General features: G+C 39.8%; 2 protein-coding genes and 1 pseudogene across 3 annotated transcripts; 2 read left to right on the top strand and 1 right to left on the bottom strand.

Annotated features, from left to right (window-relative positions):
* Positions 1–49: 49 nt before the first annotated feature.
* LOC145496105 (sperm-associated antigen 1-like) lies at positions 50–22,177 on the top strand. Its single transcript, XM_081475736.1, has 24 exons — positions 50–186; positions 402–556; positions 1,408–1,482; positions 1,788–1,872; positions 2,686–2,814; positions 3,738–3,802; positions 4,004–4,125; positions 4,644–4,805; positions 5,094–5,171; positions 5,598–5,704; positions 5,955–5,986; positions 6,434–6,885; positions 7,531–7,705; positions 8,654–8,734; positions 9,404–9,794; positions 10,464–10,571; positions 10,687–10,776; positions 11,248–11,361; positions 18,805–18,957; positions 19,702–19,824; positions 20,582–20,687; positions 21,173–21,247; positions 21,382–21,477; positions 21,896–22,177. The coding sequence occupies exons 2-24, from the start codon at positions 420–422 to the stop codon at positions 21,994–21,996; spliced, it is 3,057 nt and encodes a 1,018-aa protein (XP_081331862.1). The 5' UTR covers positions 50–186; positions 402–419; the 3' UTR covers positions 21,997–22,177.
* Positions 12,874–16,493, top strand: LOC145496116 (uncharacterized; annotated as a pseudogene). The gene is made up of 5 exons (XR_014050517.1): positions 12,874–13,054; positions 13,431–13,540; positions 13,987–15,425; positions 15,715–15,827; positions 15,968–16,493. The product of XR_014050517.1 is annotated as an uncharacterized LOC145496116 (transcript).
* LOC145496148 (uncharacterized) lies at positions 17,109–18,671 on the bottom strand. The gene is made up of 3 exons (XM_081475793.1): positions 18,149–18,671; positions 17,559–17,696; positions 17,109–17,452 (listed from the first exon to the last, which is right to left on the bottom strand). The coding sequence occupies exons 1-3, from the start codon at positions 18,284–18,286 to the stop codon at positions 17,396–17,398; spliced, it is 333 nt and encodes a 110-aa protein (XP_081331919.1). The 5' UTR covers positions 18,287–18,671; the 3' UTR covers positions 17,109–17,395.
* Positions 22,178–23,035: the final 858 nt, after the last annotated feature.

Consider the following 23,035-nt stretch of genomic DNA (forward strand, 5'->3'; position numbering starts at 1 on the left):
CTTTTCGAATCGAACCAATCACATAGCCTGAAAGAAAACGCACATGGCTGATGCGGTAGGGCTATGCGGGCTCACTTCAGTGTCCAAAATGGTGATATTTCTGGGGAGTTCTCTTGGAAACCAAACTTTAGTTTAGATTTTAGCTACGAAATACAGACCACTGTAATATGAACAGATAACAAAAAGGTAAAGGTACTTTGAGAACGATTATAGAATCATTTGATTTTGTCACGGCTCGAAATTTGCTCTAGGAAAATTTTACTGCCTGTGACAGAGCGAACGAAGACTTTAGCCAATACTTTTTCGAAGTAAGCTGAAGTTAAATTTATTGTAGCCGATAGTGTTTTTCCAGCATCTTTGAGCATATAGCTGTTGATTATAAGCCTATCGTTGTGTTTTAGAGCTAGTTTACGGACGCCATGGGAGAAGATGTTGGGGCAGGACTTTTAGCGGGATCTAACACCACATCAGGAGTCCCAATTGAACACCTCGACTACACTTATGTCAAGGAGTGTAAAAATGGCAAAGAACTCGAAAAAATTCTCAAGGTTTTGCGGTGAGTAGTGGTTGATTTTTAATGTTGCAGCAACACTTTTTAGTTTTATCCAGTCTCTGGAATTCTTCAAGTCCTGTGTAAAGATCTGATTGTCATCAAATTCTCCCTACCTTGAATGGCAGAAGTTGAAGAGTTCTTCTGTGTTCAGAGGCAGTTTTAGGATGTCATGTGCAACTATCACCTTGAAATCATGCTGTTCATCCTAAAGAGCTTGTTTTCATGGATGATGTGTGATTAAGGGCCTACCTTCCAGGGGGGGTACTCTGTAAATCTTTGGGTGGAGTTGTGCCACTGAGACACTCACCCTATACTAGAATCACTAAAATCAGCTTGATTTTGCAACCCAGTTCTAGACTAGGCGCCAAAAACCCTACCTTATTCCGGACTAGCTATTTTCCATACAGTTGTGATTCTGTCAATGTAAAGATCCCACTTGTGAGTTTCATATATTTCTATTCTGTAGTACCCCGGGTAAAGAGCCCTGTTCTAGACTAAATTATTTACACACTAGCCACTTTCCTGGTTACAAACTGAATAAAACTGTCTGATTTCTATACACTATCCTGGACTAAATTGCCTGAAAACCATACCCTTCACAGCAGCACATACTCATATAGCTTATATACGGTAGTACCCCCAGGGCCTACCTAGAAAGTCACATAACTGCAGTTGACCTTCTGCAAACAGAACAGGTAGACGGCACACTTTGACATAAAAGACAATAGCTCTAGGAAGTCAGGGTTTGTTCTTTTATTTGGTGCTTAGAGTGAATATTCTGACGCACAGTATAAAAGGATGTAATGAAACTTGTGCAGTTTTCTGTTTAATATTGCCCAAAATCTAATTTGCAGATCTGGAGATGAAGGCTTTTATCCAGAACTAATTGAATTTACAGAAGAAAAGTTAAGGAAAATCAATCCTAAAAGGTGAGGTGGAAGTTTTTTACACTTTTAAGCATTGTTCTATGTTTAGAACTCACCTCCCCCCCCCCAGAAAATTTTGATCCCTTCTGTGGGGGTAGTGTGGATATTTTCTGGAACTTCACAAGGTATAATGGGTCTTGTGTACTCAAGACACATACATGTAGGATTCAACTTTAAGTTTGACTGAACTTTAAGCTAAATTCTGTTAACAATATCTGATACACTGGACCTTGAGTTTTGTGTTTTTATAGTACTGCAGGTGCAAATACAACTGATGCTAGTTTTAATTTTTTTTTTTTTTTTCACAGCAAAAGTCTTCGTAAAGAGCAGTCTATCAATACCTACCGTGATTTGACCAAAACAGAGAAACAGGAGATCACAGATGATTTGCAAGTTTGTGTCATTATCATTTTTGTTGATGTTTTAGTGTTTAGATTAGAAAGTTTATAAATCTTATATCCACCCCTGACAATATTATTGATTAGAAAATAGCCCAAAGAAAAGATGCTCACTGACTGGTTTAAAGTTGCATTTCTTTATCTTGATAGAAACACAAAACTAGCATGAGCTGTTGTCGTAATGATGACACAAGTAAAGATAATTTACATTTTGACGATTCAAACAGAAAAGTTGTTTTCTGTTTATTTTCATGGTTGAATTTTCTAGCAGAAGTAGAAACATCTTCTGCATGTTTCTATCGAGTTATAGAAGCACTCACGATAGTTTGGGAGAACTGTGGAAACACTTGCCTGTTGGCTCATGTTCCCACAGCATTTCTCGTTCTCCCAAACTTCTTCTTGTGTTTCTGTAACTCAAAAGAAACACACTACATGTTTTCTATTTCTTATTAAATCAATGCTCATTGGCCAATTTTCATGATTGTCAGTAAGCAAACAGACACATGAATTTATAATTGATGCAATGCAGCAACAAGCAAGAGCAGGCAATTTGACAATTTGTTATCGTAAAAAAACAGGACAGACACTTGAAAAACTGACGTCAATTTGTTAAGGTTAATTTGTTAAGAATAGAGTATATTAATGTTCATCATAGGATATTGTCTTGATGTGATACCAATTTCTCAGAACTGACATTGAAAGAAATGTATGGTAAATGTAGGGAGAATTGAGGTTCATTTTTATACTGTCCTGGTGCAGTTGCCAGATGAATAACAGTTGGGTGATAAATGGTCTTTGAAATTCTTAGGAATGGATGGCAACTATTGAGCAGGCAGACAAATCATTGAAGACAGTGGGTGTGACAAGAGAATTAGAAAATGATAATCTCCCTCCAATCAGAACAGCAACAGCAAGCAGTGAAGAGTCCCCTGCTAAGGTTTGTTAAGGGGCTTGTACTTAATCTTAGTGACTTTGAAGCTTTGCTGGTCAAAACGGTGCTGGTACTGGTTTAATATTTTGCTTGTAAGTGTGGTTTGCCACTGGCTGAGGAATGAAAGAAGCAGAAAACATTTTTCTCACACGTAGGTGTGAGTCTTAGTACAAGTGTGCAGGGGGTTTTCAGGTCACGTGGCTTGTGTAAGGTTCAGTTTTTGTTTGGCCATCCGCCATTGCCTGTCATGCCCCACCCACCCACCCATGAAGTATTTTTGGAATGTATGAAGTGAAATTATTCTCCAGCCACTTTTTTGTGTCGTTGTAAGACAGCTATGTTATGTTGATAAAGGTCAGGCTGCGTGGTTCAACTTGGCATATTGGCTCCCAGCGGTGTGTGAAAATTACTATCTAATGGAACTTTACAATTCAAATCTCAGATGCAGTCTCTGTTGTGTCAAAGTAGTTGATCTCAGTACTTGATCATGAAGGGAGACCATTCTCTGTTTAATCAGGCTGTTGCATATTAAATGAAATCTAACCTCTTAATTGTTTTATTTAACAAAATTTGTTACTATTTTTACTATTGTTGACAAGTTTAAATACAGTTAGACTCAAATACAAAGTTATTGCTTTGACACAAAATTATCAATGGACAATGTATGCACCGTTTGTAAGGAAAAAAGGAGAAAATACTAGGAAAAGATAATTCCACAAACTATTAGCCCATGCTACACTGAGACAGGTAGAACGAATCTGGCCACAGCTGTGGAAACAGAAACATTTTCAATTAAGTGTGATTTTTTTCAAACATTCCACTTGTGTTTGTGTAACTCTATAGAAACACAGTTAAAGTAGCCTAGTAATGCAGGTGACCTTGACAATGTCCACGGCAAGGCTGAATAATGTTTTCTTTGACGTCTGCAGCCACGTCCCCCTGAGGAAAAGAAGGAAAAGACTGTGCTACCTCGTGGCTATCAAGAGTGGGACAGGTAGATTGAAAAACAATTTCTTCTTAATTGCCTCCATACCTATTTTATTGTAACAGTTAGCCAGGAGAATTTATTTTGTATCAACAAAAGCAAGTAAAGCTGCTGGTTTACTATGAAGCAGACACGGTTGTATTTCATTTATGGTTGATTTATGTGAATCACCTTAGAGTATTAACAGGCTCGGATTTTTTTTCCATTCAGATTTGACCCTGACAAGGAGATTGAGTCTCTGGAAAAACAAGAGGAGGAAGAAAAGAAAAAGAAACAGGAAAAAGCTAAAGCAATGAACAGAAGAGCTGTTGCGTCAAATTTAGATTTAAAAGGTAAGTTTGCATTGAGCACAAGTCAGTCTGAGACAGAGCTGATGAGGATCTTGTCCTAAGAACTGGCTGGTTGGTTGTCTGGCTGGCTGGCTCTCTGTCTGTCTGTCTGCCTGCCTGCCTGCCTGCCTGTCTGTCTGCCAGTCTGTCTGTCTGTCTGTCTGCCTGTCTGGCCATCTGGCCTTCTGTTAATCTACCACTTGTTCTCAGTCCCACACTTTATTACCTGTTCATTTTAGCAATGGTAGGCATGCAGAACTCGACAATAATTATTCCTTGCATATTCACTAAGACACTTTCTGTATTTACCAACCCGATCAAGCTAAAACAGGCATGATTTGGCTGTGCATAGCTACCAGTTATTTGTGAGAAAGGATAACATTATTCAACTCTGTTGATAGCCAGGTATTGATGCAGATACATTTGCACACAAGTATAACCTTCCAGTGCAACCTTCAATATAGTTAGAAAAATAATTTACAGATTTATTATTAATATATATTTTTTTTTATTCTGAAAAGACAAAAGTGAGACTGAAAGACAAGTCCTAGCCAACAGAGAAAAGGAGAAAGGCAATGAATCATTTCAGACTGGCAACTATTCTGAGGCTTTGATGTATTATTGCCGCAGCATTGAGCTGAATCCCAAAGCAGCAGCTGTTTATAACAACAGAGCACTTGCAGGTACATGCACCATGACACTCGCAGTGTATATGAAATTTTGGTAGTGCAAATAGGGCACTTGTTAGGGACAGAATGCTTATGCAGTGCTGTTACGTTGAAATTAGAAAGCTACAACTGTAATCCCAGATTAGTGTCAGTCAGTTTGAAAACAACTGGCTCAGGATATCTCACTCACTCACTCATCCTCTTCACCTCTTCGTGAGTGGAGCATAAGGCCACAGCTCAGGATACCTAGTTTGGATTAAGTACCACAGACAGATCATGCTTTTGTTCTTTTTTCTCTTGAAGAAATAAGGCTTGAAAAGTTCCAAGAAGCCGTGGCTGACTGCAACCATGTCCTTAGTATGGAGCCCAGGAACGTCAAAGGTATTGCAGCAGTATTTTTTGTGCGACTTAATTTTTTAACTACCAACCATGAAAAATCATACTATAAAAAGCTCTGTTTTTCACTCAATGCATACTTTATAGTATTGAAACTAAATAATACAGGTAAGGTTATGATAAGTACATTTTGCGAACTGTACATGTCCCATGCAAAAGTAGTTTGGAACCTCTAGAGACATGTAATTTGTCGCAAGACATTGAGAGACTGGGAAAAACTGTGAGTTCCGATGATTGAGTTTCTTGATATAAGACTCAACGGCTGTTTGTGAGGAGGCACTGAAACTAGCATACCAGTAGATATACTTGCCATGTTTCTGTGTTCTGTCCAGGGCATGTCACTTGAAGCTTGAAACAAAGGTCATCTGTGTTAGTGAATTTTACTTAAATTCTTTTGCTTTGAATTTATAGCTTACCTAAGGAGGGCCATAGCTCATCAAGGACAAGGGCTGAATCAAGAAGCCAAGGAGGACCTTTCTCAAATTCTCGCTATAGAACCGAACAATAAGAGAGCTAAGGTACATATTTTCTATTTTTTTTTTTTTTTTTTGGCTGGAAGCACAATATCAAGTGTTGATCAGTACAAGTACAAACTCAAGTTTTCGGTTTCCTATGAGCAAAATAGTTCATGGCCAAGGCATAGACAAGTTGTCTACTGCTTCTCCCCCTCCTCCGCCATCATAAATTTTAGTGACTTTCCTTGGACAGTGGATTTTTCCTGGGATCAAACAACAACTCACTCAATGTAATTTTATTTCATTAACAAAGGAATTGCTTGAGGAAATGAAGAAAAAAGAAAGGTAATAGGTGTTTACATGTATGTGTTTAAAGTTTTATAACAGTCTAGATAAGTCAATTGTTATTAATTATTTCTTAGCATGTGGTTTTGTTTTATTGTTTTTGGAAGAATTAATCACATGGAAGTAGTTGTTTGAAACCCCTTGGTGATGCAAAAGAATTTCAGTCAAACTCAGGATGCACTTGAAGTATACTTATTAATGTTTAATATCTTTTTTTATCTTCAATATTTGCCCTAAGTTCAATTTATTGTACGTCACTGTAGATTACTTATTTATACTAAGGTTTTCAACATGTGTTTACGAAGTGAATTTCTTCAAAATAACATGGTAAAGATACAATACGGTACAATGCTTTATTTAATGTGGGATTTATGCTTAGCTAATGAGCTCGTTTACAGTAGGTTATGTACAGTATTTTCACTTTGTTGTCATTTGATTTCTTTCTAGTACAAAAAAAGATCCAAGCAAGGTTGAAATACGAGAGGATCCAAAAAACTTCCAAAATGAATCTGAAGATAATGATAGAACTTCCTCAAACACTAGTAATTCTTTTGTAACAGAAAACACTGCTTCAGCTAAACCAAAGGGAAAAAGGTTAGAGATTGTGGAGGTAGATGGTGGAAAAGAGACAAAAACCTCTGAGAATTTAAATGGCAAAGGTTGTGTTGGTGAAACATCAAATGAAGCGCGTAATGATATGGAGCAACAAACGGAACCTCTTGACAAAACTAGGGAGAGTGGCAATTTGCATTCAGTTGAGAAATCACAGGTGGAGCCAGAGCCTGAATTGCCTGCACTGGTGCTGAAAGCTCAGAAAGATGGATCAGAAATGTTTAAGCTCGGACGATATGCTGAAGCAGCAGAACAATTTACACAAGCCATTGATATCCTTCAGAAAGGTAACAAAGGCAAATGTAATGTAATAGTTTGAACCTTACACTGGAAGAGGTAACTGTACTAGAAATAGCAAGCATTCCAGGCATTTTGATTGGTTCTTTCTTGGTCAGGATGCAGCTATAAGGACGGTTTCCATAAGTTTTTTGGAGACAATCATTCGTTGCATATTTTTTTTGTTTTCGAAAGCACAGGCAAAGTGCAATAATTATAATAAACTATTTAGTACTAACCTTACTTATTCTAGCTTTACTGTACACGGGTATATTAGCCCTTGGTCATTTTTGTACAGAACTCAAGTGTGCTCAGTCCATACTACACACAAGTTCAGTCCAATATTCCACAGTATGGCCCTCTCGCTCAGTTAGTAAGAGGTTATTTTTTATCTCAAGAGTGTTGTTAATCACACTGTGTAGTTTGATTGCGGTCAGACAAATATAAACTTGATATGTTGTTATTGTTAACAAACAGTACTTTCGCTCAATCCACATCTTTCATATTCCAAAGTACAAAGGTGACTGCTCTTCTGGTTGTCAAAAGAGGACATCTTGTTTAACAGGACATAAAAAGCATACTGTGTTTTTCGTTAGTTCGCAACTTAGATTCTGACTGAGTGTTAATTTCCAGCTCTCTGCTGTTCTTCTCCACAGATAAAGTTGTATTCCGCAGACCTCTGTGTGCCTTGTTGTGTAACCGTGGCTCATGTATGATGAAGATTGGTGACTGCGCTGGTTGTATTTCAGATTGTACAGCGGCTCTGGAAATTATACCAGGTGCTTTTCGACCATTGCTTAAGAGAGCAACAGCATATGAAATCTCAGAAAAGTATGCAAATGTTCCCAATGGTTCTATTATAGTTTGTGTTTTGAACCCTAGGAGGGGCAGTGGCCTCATGGTTAGTGCACTCGTCTCTGAATCGTGTAGTCCAGGTTTGAGCCCTGGTTGGGTTATTCTGTTGTGTTCTTGGGTAAGGCACTTTACTCTCACAGTGCCTCTCTCCACCCAGGTGTATAAATGGCTACCGTCAACCTTAATGCTGGGGGTAACCCTGTGATGGACTAGCATCCCATCTTGGGTGGAGTGGAAATACACCTAGTTGTGTCATGCTACAGGAACCGGGATAAGCTTGTATGCAGACTTTACCTTTGAACCCCTAGATATTAGTTTATAATAGGAAGACAGATATCTCTTGTCCTTTAAGAAAGTGTGCATTGAAAGCTGTACTTTTTGTCATTCTCCCAAACTTCCACAATTAGATTATGAGCTCAAGATTTCTATTACACAATAGTTGACAAGGACGTGGCCCGAGTCAACTGTCACGCATAGAAATCAAGAGCATATAATCTAATTCTGTTAGTATAAATCTATTAGACCCTCAAAACTTGATCTAAATCCTCTTCACAGATGCCTCGAAAACGCAAAGAAGCGGCCACCAGCATGTTAACAAGCACACACTGCCATGCTACTCACTATCTACAACAGAATAGATAGTGAGTTGTGTAGCGAATCAGAGAATGCCATTCATGATAGAGTACTAGTAGATTTATACTAAAACTTGATAGTACAATGCACATTTTACTGGCAGACTGGCAGCTTTTAATGGACTCCCACAGGAAATGAGACTTGTGTTAAGAAACAAGACACAACCCACTATAGACAAGAGTCAATCTGATGTCTTTTGCAAGAGGATGGCAGTCATATGAACATTTAACTTGCGTTGTAGTTTGGTACATAACATTCTTTCATACTGTTTTGATTTGGTTTGTTTTTAAGACATGCCAAGGCCTGGCAGGATTATCAGATGGCATTGAAAATCTGGCCACAACACTTGTCGGCAATACAAGGAAACCACAGGTGATCTCATGTTGTTTATAAGCTGTTCATGTTACTTTCAGGCCTATGGACCTGTCAACTTAGATTATCCCATCATGACCAAACTTAAACCATCTTGTGGTCATAACCATGCTATAAATTGCACTTATAAGCCCCCTGCTTATAGACCCATATACCTGTAAACCGAAAAATACATCTAGTTATGAGCCCCCACCCCCCCTTCCATCCAGATGTAAGCCCCCCTCTAGCTTTCCTTGTTTTGAATTTGTTTTATTATGATGTTTTAAGGCTTAATTACCAGAAAATAAAAAAACCTATTTCAATCAGCATGTGCAGCTATAGCTCGTTTTGAGAAGGTTTTTTTTTTCCAGCTCGGATATAAGCCCCTCCATTAATAAGCCCATCTAAAAGCCCTTACGCAGTTGTAGAAGGCCAGGGCTCGTAAGTGACAGTTTACGGTACTTGTCGACACTTCCAACTTTACTGATCCTTGTAGAGTATAGAACATGCACATGTCACAATTATGAAACTAGTAAATATCCTTGATTAAAGGCTTTGTTGTAACTTTTGCCTTCTTTTGTAGCTGACTTGAGATGGTGTTTTTGTTTCGTTTTTTTTTTTGGGGGGGGGGAGGTGGGGTTGGTTTGATTTTGTTTTTCATGAAATTTAATTTGATTCTCTTTTCCCCAGGGTTTCCAAATCACTTGAGAATCTGTATGGACCTGAATGGAAAGACAAAGTATCACCTCCAAAACCCAGTTCTTCATCTGCCCAAGCTAAAATCGATAACTCGTTGACTCATCTCACCCCTACGCAGACTGCAAGTGAAGACACAAACCATCCCCACCCACCACAGTCAGACATAAGTGCCACAAAAATCACAACTGAGTCTACTCCCACACATGATACTATTGGTGCAACAAGTGCAGCCCAACCCTCTCCTACAGAGGGTGCCACTGGAGGCACATCTGCCACTGGTGACCCCTCCCCTGTGACAGGTAATTCCACAGTCCAGTCTCCTGTTGACCCAGCTGTGAGGTTTTCACAGTGTAAAGATCAGGGAAATTCTTTTGTTAAACAGGTAGGTTTGCCTGAGTGCACAAACTGCACTTTTGTGACCATGCACTTGTAGAATATGTGTTAAAAAGTGTATCTGTATTTTATTGCAGTTCTATAAAATTATTCTAAAATGGACGCTAACTTGGCTCCTAGGCTTAGGGGAATAAAACAAGGGTGATCCCTCAGCCTTAGAGCCAAGGAAGACTTTTGATACATGCAGTAACTCATCTATATTGTCCAGAGAGCTTGAAATGGTAGTCTAGCCATAATGGTTAGTGCATAATGACTCTGGATCGTGCAGTCAAAGTTGGAGCCCTGGCCAGGGTTATTTTGTTGTGTTCTTAATGAGCAAGGCACTTAACTCTCACAGTGCCTCTCTCCACCCAGGTGTATAAAACTGATGTCAACTGGTGATCTTTTAGGACCATCTGGGTAAACATTAATTTTTTTTTGGGGGGGGGGTCCTGCAATGGATTTCTCTCCCCCCCCCCCCCTTTCCACAAGGGAAGTAATCAATACAGTTAGTCCCTCTGTCTAACTCTGTCCAATGGAAATCAGAAAGCCCTCCTTCCCCTCACCCCCGTAAAATGCACTGAGCTGTCAAGCTCTGTCTGTCCGACACTCTCTCTAGCCAAGACATATAGGCGGGGATAACGAAATGTTATCATAATCTCTTTTTTTTGTCGAACAGAACCGCTATGAGGAAGCTGTTAAATGTTATAATGAGTGCACTGACATTGACCCGGAAAATGTGGCTGTTTACACAAACAGAGCACTGTGTTACCTGCGGCTAAATCAGGTAAATATATCAACTCTCCTTACCAAACGCCATACAATTCTTAGAATGAAAGAGTTGAGAATTTAGTGGTTTATCAAGACTGTTTTTGTCGATGTTTTTTCCTTTATGTTTGTAGCATGAGCTGGCAATAGTGGACACTACAGAAGCGCTAAGACTTCAACCCGACAATGTCAAAGCACTTTTCCGGAGAGCTCTTGCAAAAAAGGTTTGTTTCACGCGTATGAAAGAGAATAAGCAGGATGCATGTACGTGTATTCCTTGAGTCATACTTTTAGTTGAAAATTTGTTAGAGCGGGAGTCAGTCTAGCAGGGCTTTTCTATGACAAATTCGTGTCTTTACCTTACCTCAAATAATAGTGTTTGTTGGAACTCCAAATTTTAAGGAGCAGTATCACAAGCAGTGTTCGAGAAGTGAAAACCATAATAAACATCGACGAAAACCTGAAAGCAATGGTCTAGTTTTGATGGAAATTACTATACTTATGCACTAAAGCTATAAAAAGGAATGTAGGTTAGTATGATTTACGCGTGCACAAGGTTTTTTGCACAACTTTTTCAGTTCATAAAAGATATCGCAGATATGGCTAAAAGTGTATGACTTCATTCAGCAATTCAGCTCTTGTGGTAGTCAAGGAAACCCTCTGTTGTAATTGTGTGTCCTCTTTGTGATTGACAGGCGTTGTGCCAATACGATTCTGCCGCCAGAGATCTGTTTGCACTTCAAAAAATTGAACCAAAGAACGTTGCCGCTAAGAAGGAGCTGGAAATCGTGTTGGACTTGTGCCGAAAGGTACTCAAACATGTTTACTGTTTCTTTCTTGCTTTTTTTTTACCTCGTACAGGAACAAGTTAGGTAGTTTGTTAGTCTGTTGTGATGACGTACAGGCAAAACATTCCGTTTTTTAATTTTTTAATTTTTCTAATCCTTCACGATTCAAATCAAATCGAAGGAATTTAAAAACGCCGGCTTTGCGTTTTAGTGTGGACGGGGAACATTTTGTAAACAGAGCTTTTCGTAGACGATGACGTCACGATAATCACGTGATTTCCCTGACCGGGTTTTTTTCAAATGCAAATCCAAAATGACCGATGATTGTTGCCTTTTGAAATTCCTCCGGCGTAGTGTGAATAGGGCCCTAATGCTTAAATCCGGCTGTAGACGCTCTAAGCCTGGTCACTATATTGGCATTAAATTTAAGGTATTCCTGGAGGCTAATTTGCATATTTTTCTACCATATTTGCATGCAGCAAATCATTAAAAATATTGGCTCAAAAATGATCAAATTTTTACATCTAAAACGTTGTTCTATGTATTTACTTTAAAAAATAATTTTCTTCAGCCAGAATGAAAGTAGTCCCTGAAATTTGATATTTAAATGGGCGTGGTCGAAACCCTCTTGTTTTGATTATTGCAAAATAACTCAAAGAATATTCCTTCAATGTTAGAAAGGTTTGGCCAATTTATGCACGAGGTTGAAAACTAAAATTCCGTGCGAGTACGTCAGAGAAAAGGAAAACGGGAAAAAATTATGTCTAGAAATATGTTTTCACACCCTTATAAAAATGGCAATGCTTCTACGAGTCTTGTATTCAAAGGCATTTGACGTACTCGCACAAAAAAGTCCGTTCACATACGTAGTTTTTGTCTGCCAAGTTTTAAGTCGTAGCGATTAACCTATGAAAAGAAAATGAAATGAACAATCTCCCACATTTATTTATACCATTTATTTAGACACAAGATCGAGCTTTAATTCGAAAATTACCAGTCGGAAAGCTCTCCTTTCGTTGTTTTCCTCGGCAGCCATCTTGTAAATGCCTACAATAATAGTTTCCAGCGGTATATCGCCTAAAACGGCCCTGCTTTGGGCCCTTTTTTCCTTTTACGGGGTGCTATTTTTCCCGCGAAACCAATCGGAAAAAGCGATTACAAACAATAACACCTTTCCATAGCAACGGTAACCGCAACGGCATCCAACTGTTAGTGTTGACAGCGTGATTGCGAGAATTGACATTCGAAGCGAGCGAAAGATAGGACGCGCGAGAGAATATAGCGAAAAAAAAAACGAAAGAAAAAAAGAAGTAGTCGGAGTGATGCCGCCGAAAAAGCGACAGAGAGAAACTAGCGAGAAAGCGGCGAAGGCGGTGAAGGGTAATGCGATTCGTGGTTCTGGAACACAATCAAGAATTGCGCTAGATTTTGATAAGTTGAGGGAAGCTGGCTGGACGATAAAACAGGAGGAGAGGGAGTCGTCCTCGGGAGTTAAGGTCTACCTACGCTACACAAACCCTGGTGGAAAGACACTAAAAAGTGCGAAAGATGTAGAACGGCAACTGAGAGATGAAGGGGTCTTGGAGACCTTTCAAACAACTAAAACCATTGTCAACGCCAAACAAGAGCAGAAATCAACGACCGATTCTCCCCACGATGACTCTGACTACGAACCACCGCTAAAGGAACTTCGTGAGGAAAGCAATAGGGAATGGTGAGACTTCTACTTGTATCTTGATTTGTAGCTTACAACAAACCGTCTCAATTTCATAACTTTTTTCATTGAAAATTGATGGCTCGATTAGCTGTCTTGTCTAGCATTGAGATTTTCTCACGTTTCTATGATATGTGATCTGTGAGCAATGAATACATTCTCATTACATAAGCGTCCATAACATACGTTTATTTCACTTCCCCTTGGTGCTTCCCAGTGAAATTTTTGATTCATGTTTTGTTAGCTTGTGTAGCTACAAATTTTATGTGAAAACATTAGCTAACCTTGACCGATGATTTTCCAGTGCGCTTTTGTTTACTGTAATTACAATGACTCTGCCAAAGCGCTGTTACTTACAATTGCTTTTATCTTTTAGCATCCGTATCCCAGAAGGACTGTTTGTGGCCACGACGTCAAGCATTATTTCTTTTGTCCGCGAGTTCAATGCCTATTTTAAATGCCCTTCAAAGGAAGGAAGATGTAGAGGTAAATTTTACTTGTGCACACAATCAGGTGCAATAATGGTTTTGGAAATATATAGCCCTGTAAATATTTTTTTGGGTCGCTGATAAGCATTGTGCTCCATTTCAATGATTGAAAAATTATTTCACTCTCCATCAAACAATTATATCTGTACAGTTGTCTCTGCAATGGTTATATTTTTTTTTGCAAAAGGGGAAATGATAGTTGTATTTAATTTGGCAATTTTTAATAGGAAAGAAAAAAAAATTTTGGCGTTACAGTCCTGTCACTTCATGTAGTGGACGAATTCAATTATTTCTGTTTCCAAGTTTAAAATAATCTGCTGCAAAACCAAAACAGATATATTTGTGTGACATATAAAATAAATACAGTCACAGTTATGTAGTCTTCTTGCTCTCAACTTATACGTTCTTAGTCTATAACATAACTATGGCTAAACTTTCCCTTAGGCAAACTTGTACTTGTGGCCTCTGAGAAGAAAGGTCTGGGAGGATCGATGAAATTTTTGTTCCGTTGCAATGGTTGCTGGAAAGAAGAAATAAACTACATTAGTAGTCAACTAGCTGCAGAGTCAAGGCGTCACCTGGTGTCCTTAGCCCTATCCTTGTCTTTTTTCATCAGTGGGCAGGGTTATGCCTCCTATCGGAAAACTTTAGGCAAAGGTTAAGGGTTGAGTGTAGTATCGGAAAAGCCTTTTCTAGAAGTAGTGGATCTTGCCCTGCCATACATCAAGGAAATTTTAGAAGAGTTGTGTGAGGATGCAAAACTTCAGATGAAGAGCATCTCAAGTGACCAGTTGGGTAGTTGGCATCGTGCCGTAACTACCTGTGATGGTTGCTGGCAGATAAGGGGACACTTTAGTCAGAATTGTACTTTTATTATAAAAAATTATATAACGGGGGGTCTTTTGTTTTATGGGCATCTGTCAATGAGGGGTGCTGACAGAATATGCAACGAGGATTTGTGGCAAGGCACTGCCAAGGCTGCAGAAGGTCATTTGGCCCAGTTGTTATGGGCTAGGGCAAAGGAAGAGGGAATGAAGGTTGAAGTGAATTGGCAAGATGCTGATTCATCTTCAGCCAAGGGATTTAGACACTCGTATGACAATGAGCAGGAATCCAAGATCATGCTGTGTGGAGGGCATGTAGGTCGGGCCCATGGGAAAAAGCTTCAGGAGCTGCAGAAGATGACATCATTTTCTTCAGCTTTTGTTAGCCTTCACAAAGGGGATTTCCCAAATATGGCATCGCTAAAGTGCTGTTGTATTGGGAAAAAGCATGTCTTTGTTGCCACAAGGAACAAGCCAGTCTGTGGATGTATAGGCCCTGGGTTTATTCAAAGTGCTAAGCGAAACCATTACTGTGCTTTGGTTCACGCTGGGAGGGACCCTGAAAAATACAGGGAAACAATGCTTACCTTGGGTAGGTACCACTGCAGGGACATCCATCAGTGGGAAGGTGGTTCCTATTCATTTCACCCCTTAACAAAATGCAGTTGTAAGGGTTGTAAAACTGATGAAGAGGGTTTTGTTGAGGAGCTCAAATGTTCTGGGGAGCCATATCACTCCATTCATGTTTTGAAATGTGAGTTTCATGCCCTTGCATATCAAATTGAGTGTGTAGAGAGGGCTAAGGAGGCAGAGAAAGTAATAGACTCTGGTTTGGGGAAGGGCCACTCCAACTTGCCAGAATCCACATTTAGTGTACTGACCAAGTTTAGGGCTAAGGACATCAACCTCCACCAAAAGCACTACCAGGCAGCAACCAATCTTGGACTTATTCAAGCCAGCATGACATGGTGCTACAAGAATCGAGGTCCTGAATACCACTGGATTGTGGATCTGTACTCCAGAATGGGCCTTCCAGTACTTGATGGAATCCAACAAATGGTATGTTTTAGTATAATTAAATCACGAAATTTTTGTGTCCATGTTCGTTTACTACTATAAAACTCCATCATGTTGAAATAATGTCATAGATACCAACACTGGTCCAATGATTTCATAGAGGAGTGTTTGAACAGGCTAAAGAAATGTTAGATTAGTGCATATTGTTGCCTTGACTGGAAGTACATGGTACATGTATTTGTAACAATAAGGCAACACTAGAGCCTGAGGGTACTTTTACATTCCTCGTGTTAATTAGGTCTATCATTGACTTGAAATAATATAATTGCAGTGTGAAAGTGACAACGAAGAAAGGATGAAGAGGCTAGAGAGGCAGAAAACAGAACAGGGAAAGAAGAAGCGTGTGCAACGGAAAATAAACAGGACAGAGGAACAGACACTGAGGTAAGTAGATTGCGGTCTTTTGCTGATTTTCATGCCCGGGTTATACTGAAAAAGAGTCACTAGCATCAACATTATCAGCCACTTTCATAGGAAATTCTATTTGTGAAGCATGCTAATTTTTTTTTTTTTTCACTTAACAGGAAGAGGTTTGTGAAAACCTGCCAGATCAGGCATTCATACGGTGATGATGAAGATGACCTTGTCAATGAAGAAGAGGCAATCCTGATTACCCAGACTGCCATTGCTGATGGGACAGCTCAACCACCACCAGTCCTGGAGGAAGTTGCTGCACCCGAAGGAGCTGAAGTGGAAGTGGGTGGGAAATCATGCAAGTGGTGTGGAAGTAGAACCCACTTGAGGAGAAGCCACAAAGACTGTCCAGCTAATAAAAATAAAAACTAAATTTTAAGAAACCTTAGGTTGTTTACTTGGGGTCACGAAGAAATTGCGTGATTATCAGTGATATTACCCTCCTGGTACCTAGTAAGGAAAGCTTCATGTAATGTGTCATGTATGAACAGCCTTAGTGAAACTTTAGGTCATATGAATAATAATTTGCCGGGTACAAAGCACTTACATGAACATTTTAGCATTTTCTCGCACAAATACAGCTTTGCGTTATATTTTAGTACAAAATTTGAGTTGCTAGTGGATCCTAGTACATAATAATCAGTACCACTAAAAAGAAATTGAAGAGTAGTAGATTCTATTATCTTAATTTTGAATTTTTTCTATTCATTGGAAAATTTTGTAGAACCGTTTTCATGTGACTGCAGAAAGTATTTTTGCAATTTCTTTGAACTCGAAAATGTTTAGGGCTCTTTGAATGGCTAGAAAGCCTTACATTAATCAGCTGATCAAATTAAAAATAAAGTCCAATCATGGGTTCCATTTATTACTCAATGTTGATTACTTGTATTAACTTCCTTTTTGTGAGGATGATTATATTTTTATAGGTTGGATGACAGGTTGAGTTTTACAGAGAATTAAATTTTTCAAAGAGTAGGCCAGAAAATTGGATATGCAGGTTTTTACCTAGTGATGCTTTGAATATGTAGCTTGCCATGTACGTCCTCAAATTTTTCATCTTCATTTTCCACCTCTTTCTTGGGGGTGAGGTTTAGGGTATCAAAATGAAGCATAGGTACCTACGGAAGATTTTGCATGGGTGGGTGTGATTATTCTTAGGGGCTTGGGGATATGGTCCCCTGGGTCCCTGGAAAGTTTGAAAAATCAAGCTTTTGAGTGCTCATTACCTACATTCTCCATGTATTATATATCCCCACTCCTTGGTTATGAGAATTTTTCTGGCTCATGGGAGTGCAATACATCCATCGAAAGTGTTGCCTATGGTACTGGAGCATGTGACTAGTAAACATGGCATTAAATTGAAAGAAACACCAGCGCTCCAATTTGCTCCTAAGGAATTGATGCTGTCTATATGGGTGAATGGAATTATTTGTTCATGATTTTAAACATAGTCATTTTGTTCCACATCATTTTATTACAAATAAAAGAATTTTTTTTAAATTACAATCAATTCTCCTCTTGGGCTAGTCCTATGCAACCTAGGCATCTCCGGGCCATCTTGCATCCTGCAAGTCTATTAAAGTCACCCTATAAACCTAAAGGCAAGATAAAAGCAAAGAAATTACATTTTGCTCAAAAGGAACCGCTAATTTAAGAAAAATTGGTGTGGATATAACAAGACAAAAAAAAAAAAAAACTCACCGCTGACGTCTCGGGATTTGGGTAATCCCGCAGTGACACATTTAGGATGGTCCGGATTGCCTCTTTTAGGCAATCCGGATACACGTAAGTCGGGAGGGCTTTCCCCCGAAACCGGCCTTCGCCAATTTTGTTTCCAAACTGTAGAGGAAAAAAAAACCTTTTCACAACCATGTTTTGTGAACCTCGTCACACGAGGCAAAGCACCAAAATGATTGGAAAAATGAAACGGTTTTCAAGTAAACTATAGGCTACTCAGATACCCGGTCAGCAAAATAGAATGACACAAGTCAACATAAAAGTCGATATAAAACCGCGTACAAACACTACGAAACGGGGCAAGCGCAAACAACGAAGAAAAGTCTATACATTTTTACGTTTCTCAGTGTTTAGCAATTATATTTGTCCGTCGCTAATGAAAACTTGGCTCCATCAAGACCATAAACCACACACAAAACTGCCACGTGGAAGATTGACATCATACATTACCTTCACGTACGCACCAAACAAAGGCAGAAATGGCAATAAAAAAGTAAGCACGGCATCAAAGGTCCTCGTGGAGATCATAGGGCAAAAGTCACTAAGGTACTTACCCACAATATGCCGAATACTCGGCGATAAAAACGCCTTCTTGCTTGCTCCGCGGTCTCTTCCTGTCTCTGGTGAAAACCGCGAAGCAACCTCACCAGGCCAGGAGGAGTTCCCTGAAATCTGGATGACAAAAAAGCCATTGTAAATCTCTTAACAAGTACAGAAAAGCAACAAAATTCAGTACACGAAGCGATTTATTTACCCGTTCTCTCTGAAAGTACGGTCGAGCGCATTTACTGCTTCCTCGGCTGCCATCACGATCAAAGAGGGTGTCACATTTCGAATTACCAGGTTTTACTGCGTTGAGCTGTCAACAAGACCATCCTTTGGGAGACCACAGCAGGACATTTTTTCGTATTTTTACCGCGAAAACCTACATAGAAACGAAACTTCGCATGCCAATATCTCAGACGGGTTTGGTTTTTCCGACCTAAAACTTAGCATACGTTTGTGTTTTAAAATTATCTTCCAGCGGACAAAAAATTTTGGCAAAACAAAAATGTCACTTTAGCCTCCAGGAATACCTTAACTCTCGCAATGCCTTCCTGTACTGGAGTATAGCAAAACTGCAAGTCCGAAACCAGATTAGAGCGTGTGCGGAAACGAAACTTTGCTATGAAAAAAGTACCAGGATTGCGGGGTTTGTTTGTTTTTGTAGGAACGAAGGTCGTCACAAACCAAAGAGCAGAAACCAAAGAAAAAGACAAACGACAAGAAAGCCGAAAAACAGACACCGCAGACGAACCATGAACAGAAGGCGCCAAAATGGAGAAGGATACCTATCAAGGACGTGCAGGAAAATGACGAAGAGGTTTGACGGGTTGACGTTTTATTCGAAAGCGCGGGTAAACAGACAGCTAAAGCTTTGCCGCTTCACAGTCAACTTAGAGTCAACCAGAAAAAATTCCATTCTGATGACGTAGCCATACAGAGATTCGCGCAGATAATCTGATTGGTTGCGTAGCTGTGAATTTTCCCGCGCAATCAACAATCAATGAGAGTCGCCATAAGGATGCATACAAGACCAGTCATGTATATGGGGTACTCTCAAGCCGTGTAAAAATCTACCGACAAAAGCGTTTGTGCAACTCCCGGCGGGGGGTGGGGGGGGGGGGCATTCCCTTATATGGGATACCTGGTATGTGCAGCCCCAAAGGGTATGTTTTTTTAGTCGTTTTGGTCGTAAATAGGGTATCGATTTTGGTTGTTTTGGTCTTAAATAGGATATGGTTTTTGCAATCTTGTCTTGAACTCGTTTTTTTAGAGGAAGCAACTTTTTTACCATCATCGATAAGACCATCAACAAAAGCCCTTCACAATGTCTTTAACATCGGCCTAAACTAGATAACTGATTATGAGACAGGTCTGAAACAGGGTATTGATTTAAGGGTCAGGTCTTAATTTTTGGCCAGATAATAACTAGGGTAGGGAAAATCACAGATTTTGATCTTAACTAGGGTAAGGGTTTTGGGAAGCAGGCCACACCCACCATATTTTTTTGGGAGTACCCCCGGGGGATGGAACTGTTTTTGATCCCTTATCATTTGTTTCTTAGGATGATGAACACCCAGTCTCCTCATCAAAACGACAGTCTTCTTCAAACAAACCTCCGGACGAAGTTCCAATGACAAACTTAGATCAGGAGCCTGCAGCGGTGAAGCCAGTCAAGCTTGCCAAGGTTTGTAACGTCCCGTTATTGTTTGTCCTTTATGTTACTGCGTTCCTCTCAAGCCTTGACATGTGAGGTCTTATCAAGATAGCGAGATGTTTTACGACAGAAAGGTTTGAGCTCGGCATCATGATCGAACACGTTTGCTTGAAGCATGACCGAAGGCGCTTTTCATTCGATGAAAAATTCTGGCTTGAATTTCCGGAAATTTTCAGCGACGAATGGAACAGCATTTTCCGAAACATCCGGAAAAGAGGGCAAGTCTACCCAAATTTTCGGAAATTTCGTACCGAAAATTTCCGCTCCATTTGATATTCGGTTGAATGGTTCGCTTTTCGGAAATTAGTAAATTCCTGGATTTCTTGAAACTTTCCCAAGAAATTTTCGTCAGTACCATTTGTCCCCGTGTTCCAAATTTTCGGAATTTTTCGTTGAACGCAAAGCACCCTGAAACTACCCCAGTGATGGGGTATTTTCGATCTTAGCCAGACAAAACACGTTAAACATGGTGACCAAAAGCAAATACGAAGGGCAATCCCAAGAGTTACTTTCAACCGGTGAGAAATGTGAGCGATGCAAATACAAACAAGCTTAAACTACAAAAAAAACGTGTTTAGTTCAAACCTGCTCACTCTGAACGTGTTTTAGTGCTAGTGTGAACGCAAATTGTAGACGTGTGTTGGATTAAAAGCTCTGTTTTGCATATGCTATGTGTTTCGTTGGGTGGATGTGGAATAAACGAAGTCTCGTGTCTTTTTATCAATAGAACACCGCTTATGATTTCTTTCAAGCCTGGAACTCGGTTAAGAAGAACAACACTAAAGACTACGCTGACTTACTGAGACAGCTGGAGACGAAACGCCTTGCTAAAGGTAAATACAGTTTGTGGGATGGTGAGGTGGTTAGGTTTAAAGGGATGGTGAAGATAGAAAGAAGAATGGAGCAAATGAAGAGGAGACAAGAGACGGGGGGAAGGAGAGGAGAGGAAGGGAAGGGACGGGACGGGACGGGACGGGACGGAATGGGAAGAGCAGAGTGAGGATTGAGAACGAAAAGGAAGGGATATTAGGGGAAGAAGTAGTGAATGGAAAGGAAAGTGAGAGTAGAGAAGACAAGAGGCGGAAAAGGAGCAAAGGGAAGAGATAGAAGAAAGTAGGGAAAGGGAAGGAGAGAGGGAAGGAAGGAAATAACAGGGAAAAGGTAAAGAGGAGGCTGACAGAAAGGAAGAGGTAGAAAAGCGAGGTGTGAAACTGGATAGTGCAATTAGCATCGTAAGCTATGACCAGAGGCTTTCTTGTGCGGGTGAAGTGTGCTGCATTCTATATGATTTCTACAATGATTTCGTTTTATTGTTCAGTTCTTAGTAACAAGCTCGATGCGCCGATGTTAAATGGCATTATTGCAGCACTCAGTCAAGAAATTGTGCCACAAGGTAACTGCTAGTTTCAGTGTAAACTGTGTGTTCTTCTCAAGCATTGCACTGGCATTAAATCGACAGTAGAGGAAACAAATCTTGGTGTTGTTGTAGGAACCAAACAAAATCTAACGATCAATGTATTTCACTAGGAGAAGAAAACTTGGCGTGGGACATCCTTGAACAGCTGAGTCACGTAGAACGATTTGATATGGTGTTGCTGTTTATGTCTTCTAAGGAGAAGAAAGGTGAGGACGTTCTGCAGTCGATATTAGAGTGAGTAGCTCATCCTTTTTGACTGACCGACTGTCTGTCTGTCTTTCTGTCTGTCTGTCTGTCTGACTAACTGACTGTCTAACTGACTGTCTAACTGACTAGCAGACCTACAGACAGACAGACTCGCTGACAGACTGACTGACGGACGGATGGACTGACTGACTGAATGTCTGACATACTGACTGGCCGATGGACGGACGGATGGACGGGTACATGGACCAACGGATTGATGGACTGCGGACTAACCTACTGACTGTTTTTCTGTCTGTCTGTCTGTCAAACTTTCTGACTAATGGTCCGACTGTATGACTGTCTGACTGTCTGACCGACTGAGTTTTATTTAAAAGAAGGTTCGTCCTGAGAATTCATTCATTCTTTTCTCTTCAACAGAACTTCAACAACTGTTCTCCAAGCTGCAAGCTTCCTTTTCACAACAGAACTTTGTGACCAGTGATGACTTTGACCGGTTACGAAAGAAATACAGAACTTAGGCGCTTGCTGTACACATCTACAATAACAATGTCTCAGCCATAAACTTTCACTCTAGAGCTTTATCTCCCAAACCTGTTCTTTACGTTAATGTTGTGTGAATGTTGTTTTAATGTTACCCAGTGTTAGTAGCGAGAGCCTGATAGATGGTACATAAACACAACCTTGTTTATAATTTCTTAATTTCTTCGCCAATCTACGTGAAAATATATTGACTCTTTTTACCCCGCGCGTGGCGTCTCCTCGCGCATTTTCGCGTGTTGCCCACTAGGCTGATACTGAAGGGATTGGCGGTTTCACGTAGTCTAATCTGGACTGGACCCTGGACTCTGGAATATTACCTGTGTTCTATGATGAAGAACATTACGGACCAGTTTTATCTAATATCACACAGCAACGAAGATTGCCAAGAGGTGTGCTTAATTCTCCGTTCTAAACTCTTTGTAGACTAAGCTCGATATAAAATAATGAGTTTTGAAACTTGTGTTCCTTGCTCGACTCGACACGAGTTATTGAAAAGCGACGCGCGGAAGCGAAGCGCTAAGTTTGATGCGTTTTCACAAGGCTGCAGAGAGAGCGAGAAAAACTGAACGGCGTTAAAACAAAGGAAAGATCTGCACTGTTATTTTATTAAAGGAACTGCGTGACAGTTTGCACATCTTGATAAATTTAGCCTTAAGTTTTCAAGTTCATCATTTGTAATCCGTGTTAATCTTCTCCACCCTTGACCATCCTTGTTCCTGTATGGTTTATTATTATCTCTTTGGTGTTTTTCTATCTTAGTAAACTACTATTTTCAGTTTTCCTTCAATTTAAAGGGATTTTGTACTTGGCCAAAATTACTCAAAATACCGTGACTGAGATGGTGAATCAGTAAGACCCAGACAAACAAAAGGAAATAGCAGTTTGTGCAGATTAATTTCACTTCTAAAACTTTTTCAACGCCGAGGCTAAGATTCTGGTAGAATAACGAGAAGACCAAGTCATCACGTATTTATACACATTCGATGCACTTAAAAAAATATCTTAGAAACGATATAA

The sequence above is a fragment of the Orbicella franksi genome, chromosome 8, assembly GCF_964199315.1.
Source record: "Orbicella franksi chromosome 8, jaOrbFran1.1, whole genome shotgun sequence".
Taxonomy (NCBI): Eukaryota; Metazoa; Cnidaria; class Anthozoa; order Scleractinia; family Merulinidae; genus Orbicella; species Orbicella franksi.

What these genes read in the sequence shown, in the direction of transcription:
- LOC145496105 (XM_081475736.1), top strand. Translation starts at nt 420, where the DNA reads ATGGGAGAAGATGTTGGGGCAGGACTTTTAGCGGGATCTAACACCACA. An exon ending in GGAGAGCTCTTGCAAAAAAG is followed by an intron (nt 10,777 to 11,247) that starts GTTTGTTTCACG and finishes TGTGATTGACAG; the next exon opens with GCGTTGTGCCAATACGATTC. An exon ending in TCAAGAAATTGTGCCACAAG is followed by an intron (nt 21,248 to 21,381) that starts GTAACTGCTAGT and finishes GTATTTCACTAG; the next exon opens with GAGAAGAAAACTTGGCGTGG.
- LOC145496148 (XM_081475793.1), bottom strand. Translation starts at nt 18,286, where the DNA reads ATGGCTTTTTTGTCATCCAGATTTCAGGGAACTCCTCCTGGCCTGGTG. An exon ending in GAGTATTCGGCATATTGTGG is followed by an intron (nt 17,697 to 18,148) that starts GTAAGTACCTTA and finishes TTTCCTCTACAG; the next exon opens with TTTGGAAACAAAATTGGCGA. An exon ending in CAAATCCCGAGACGTCAGCG is followed by an intron (nt 17,453 to 17,558) that starts GTGAGTTTTTTT and finishes TCTTGCCTTTAG; the next exon opens with GTTTATAGGGTGACTTTAAT.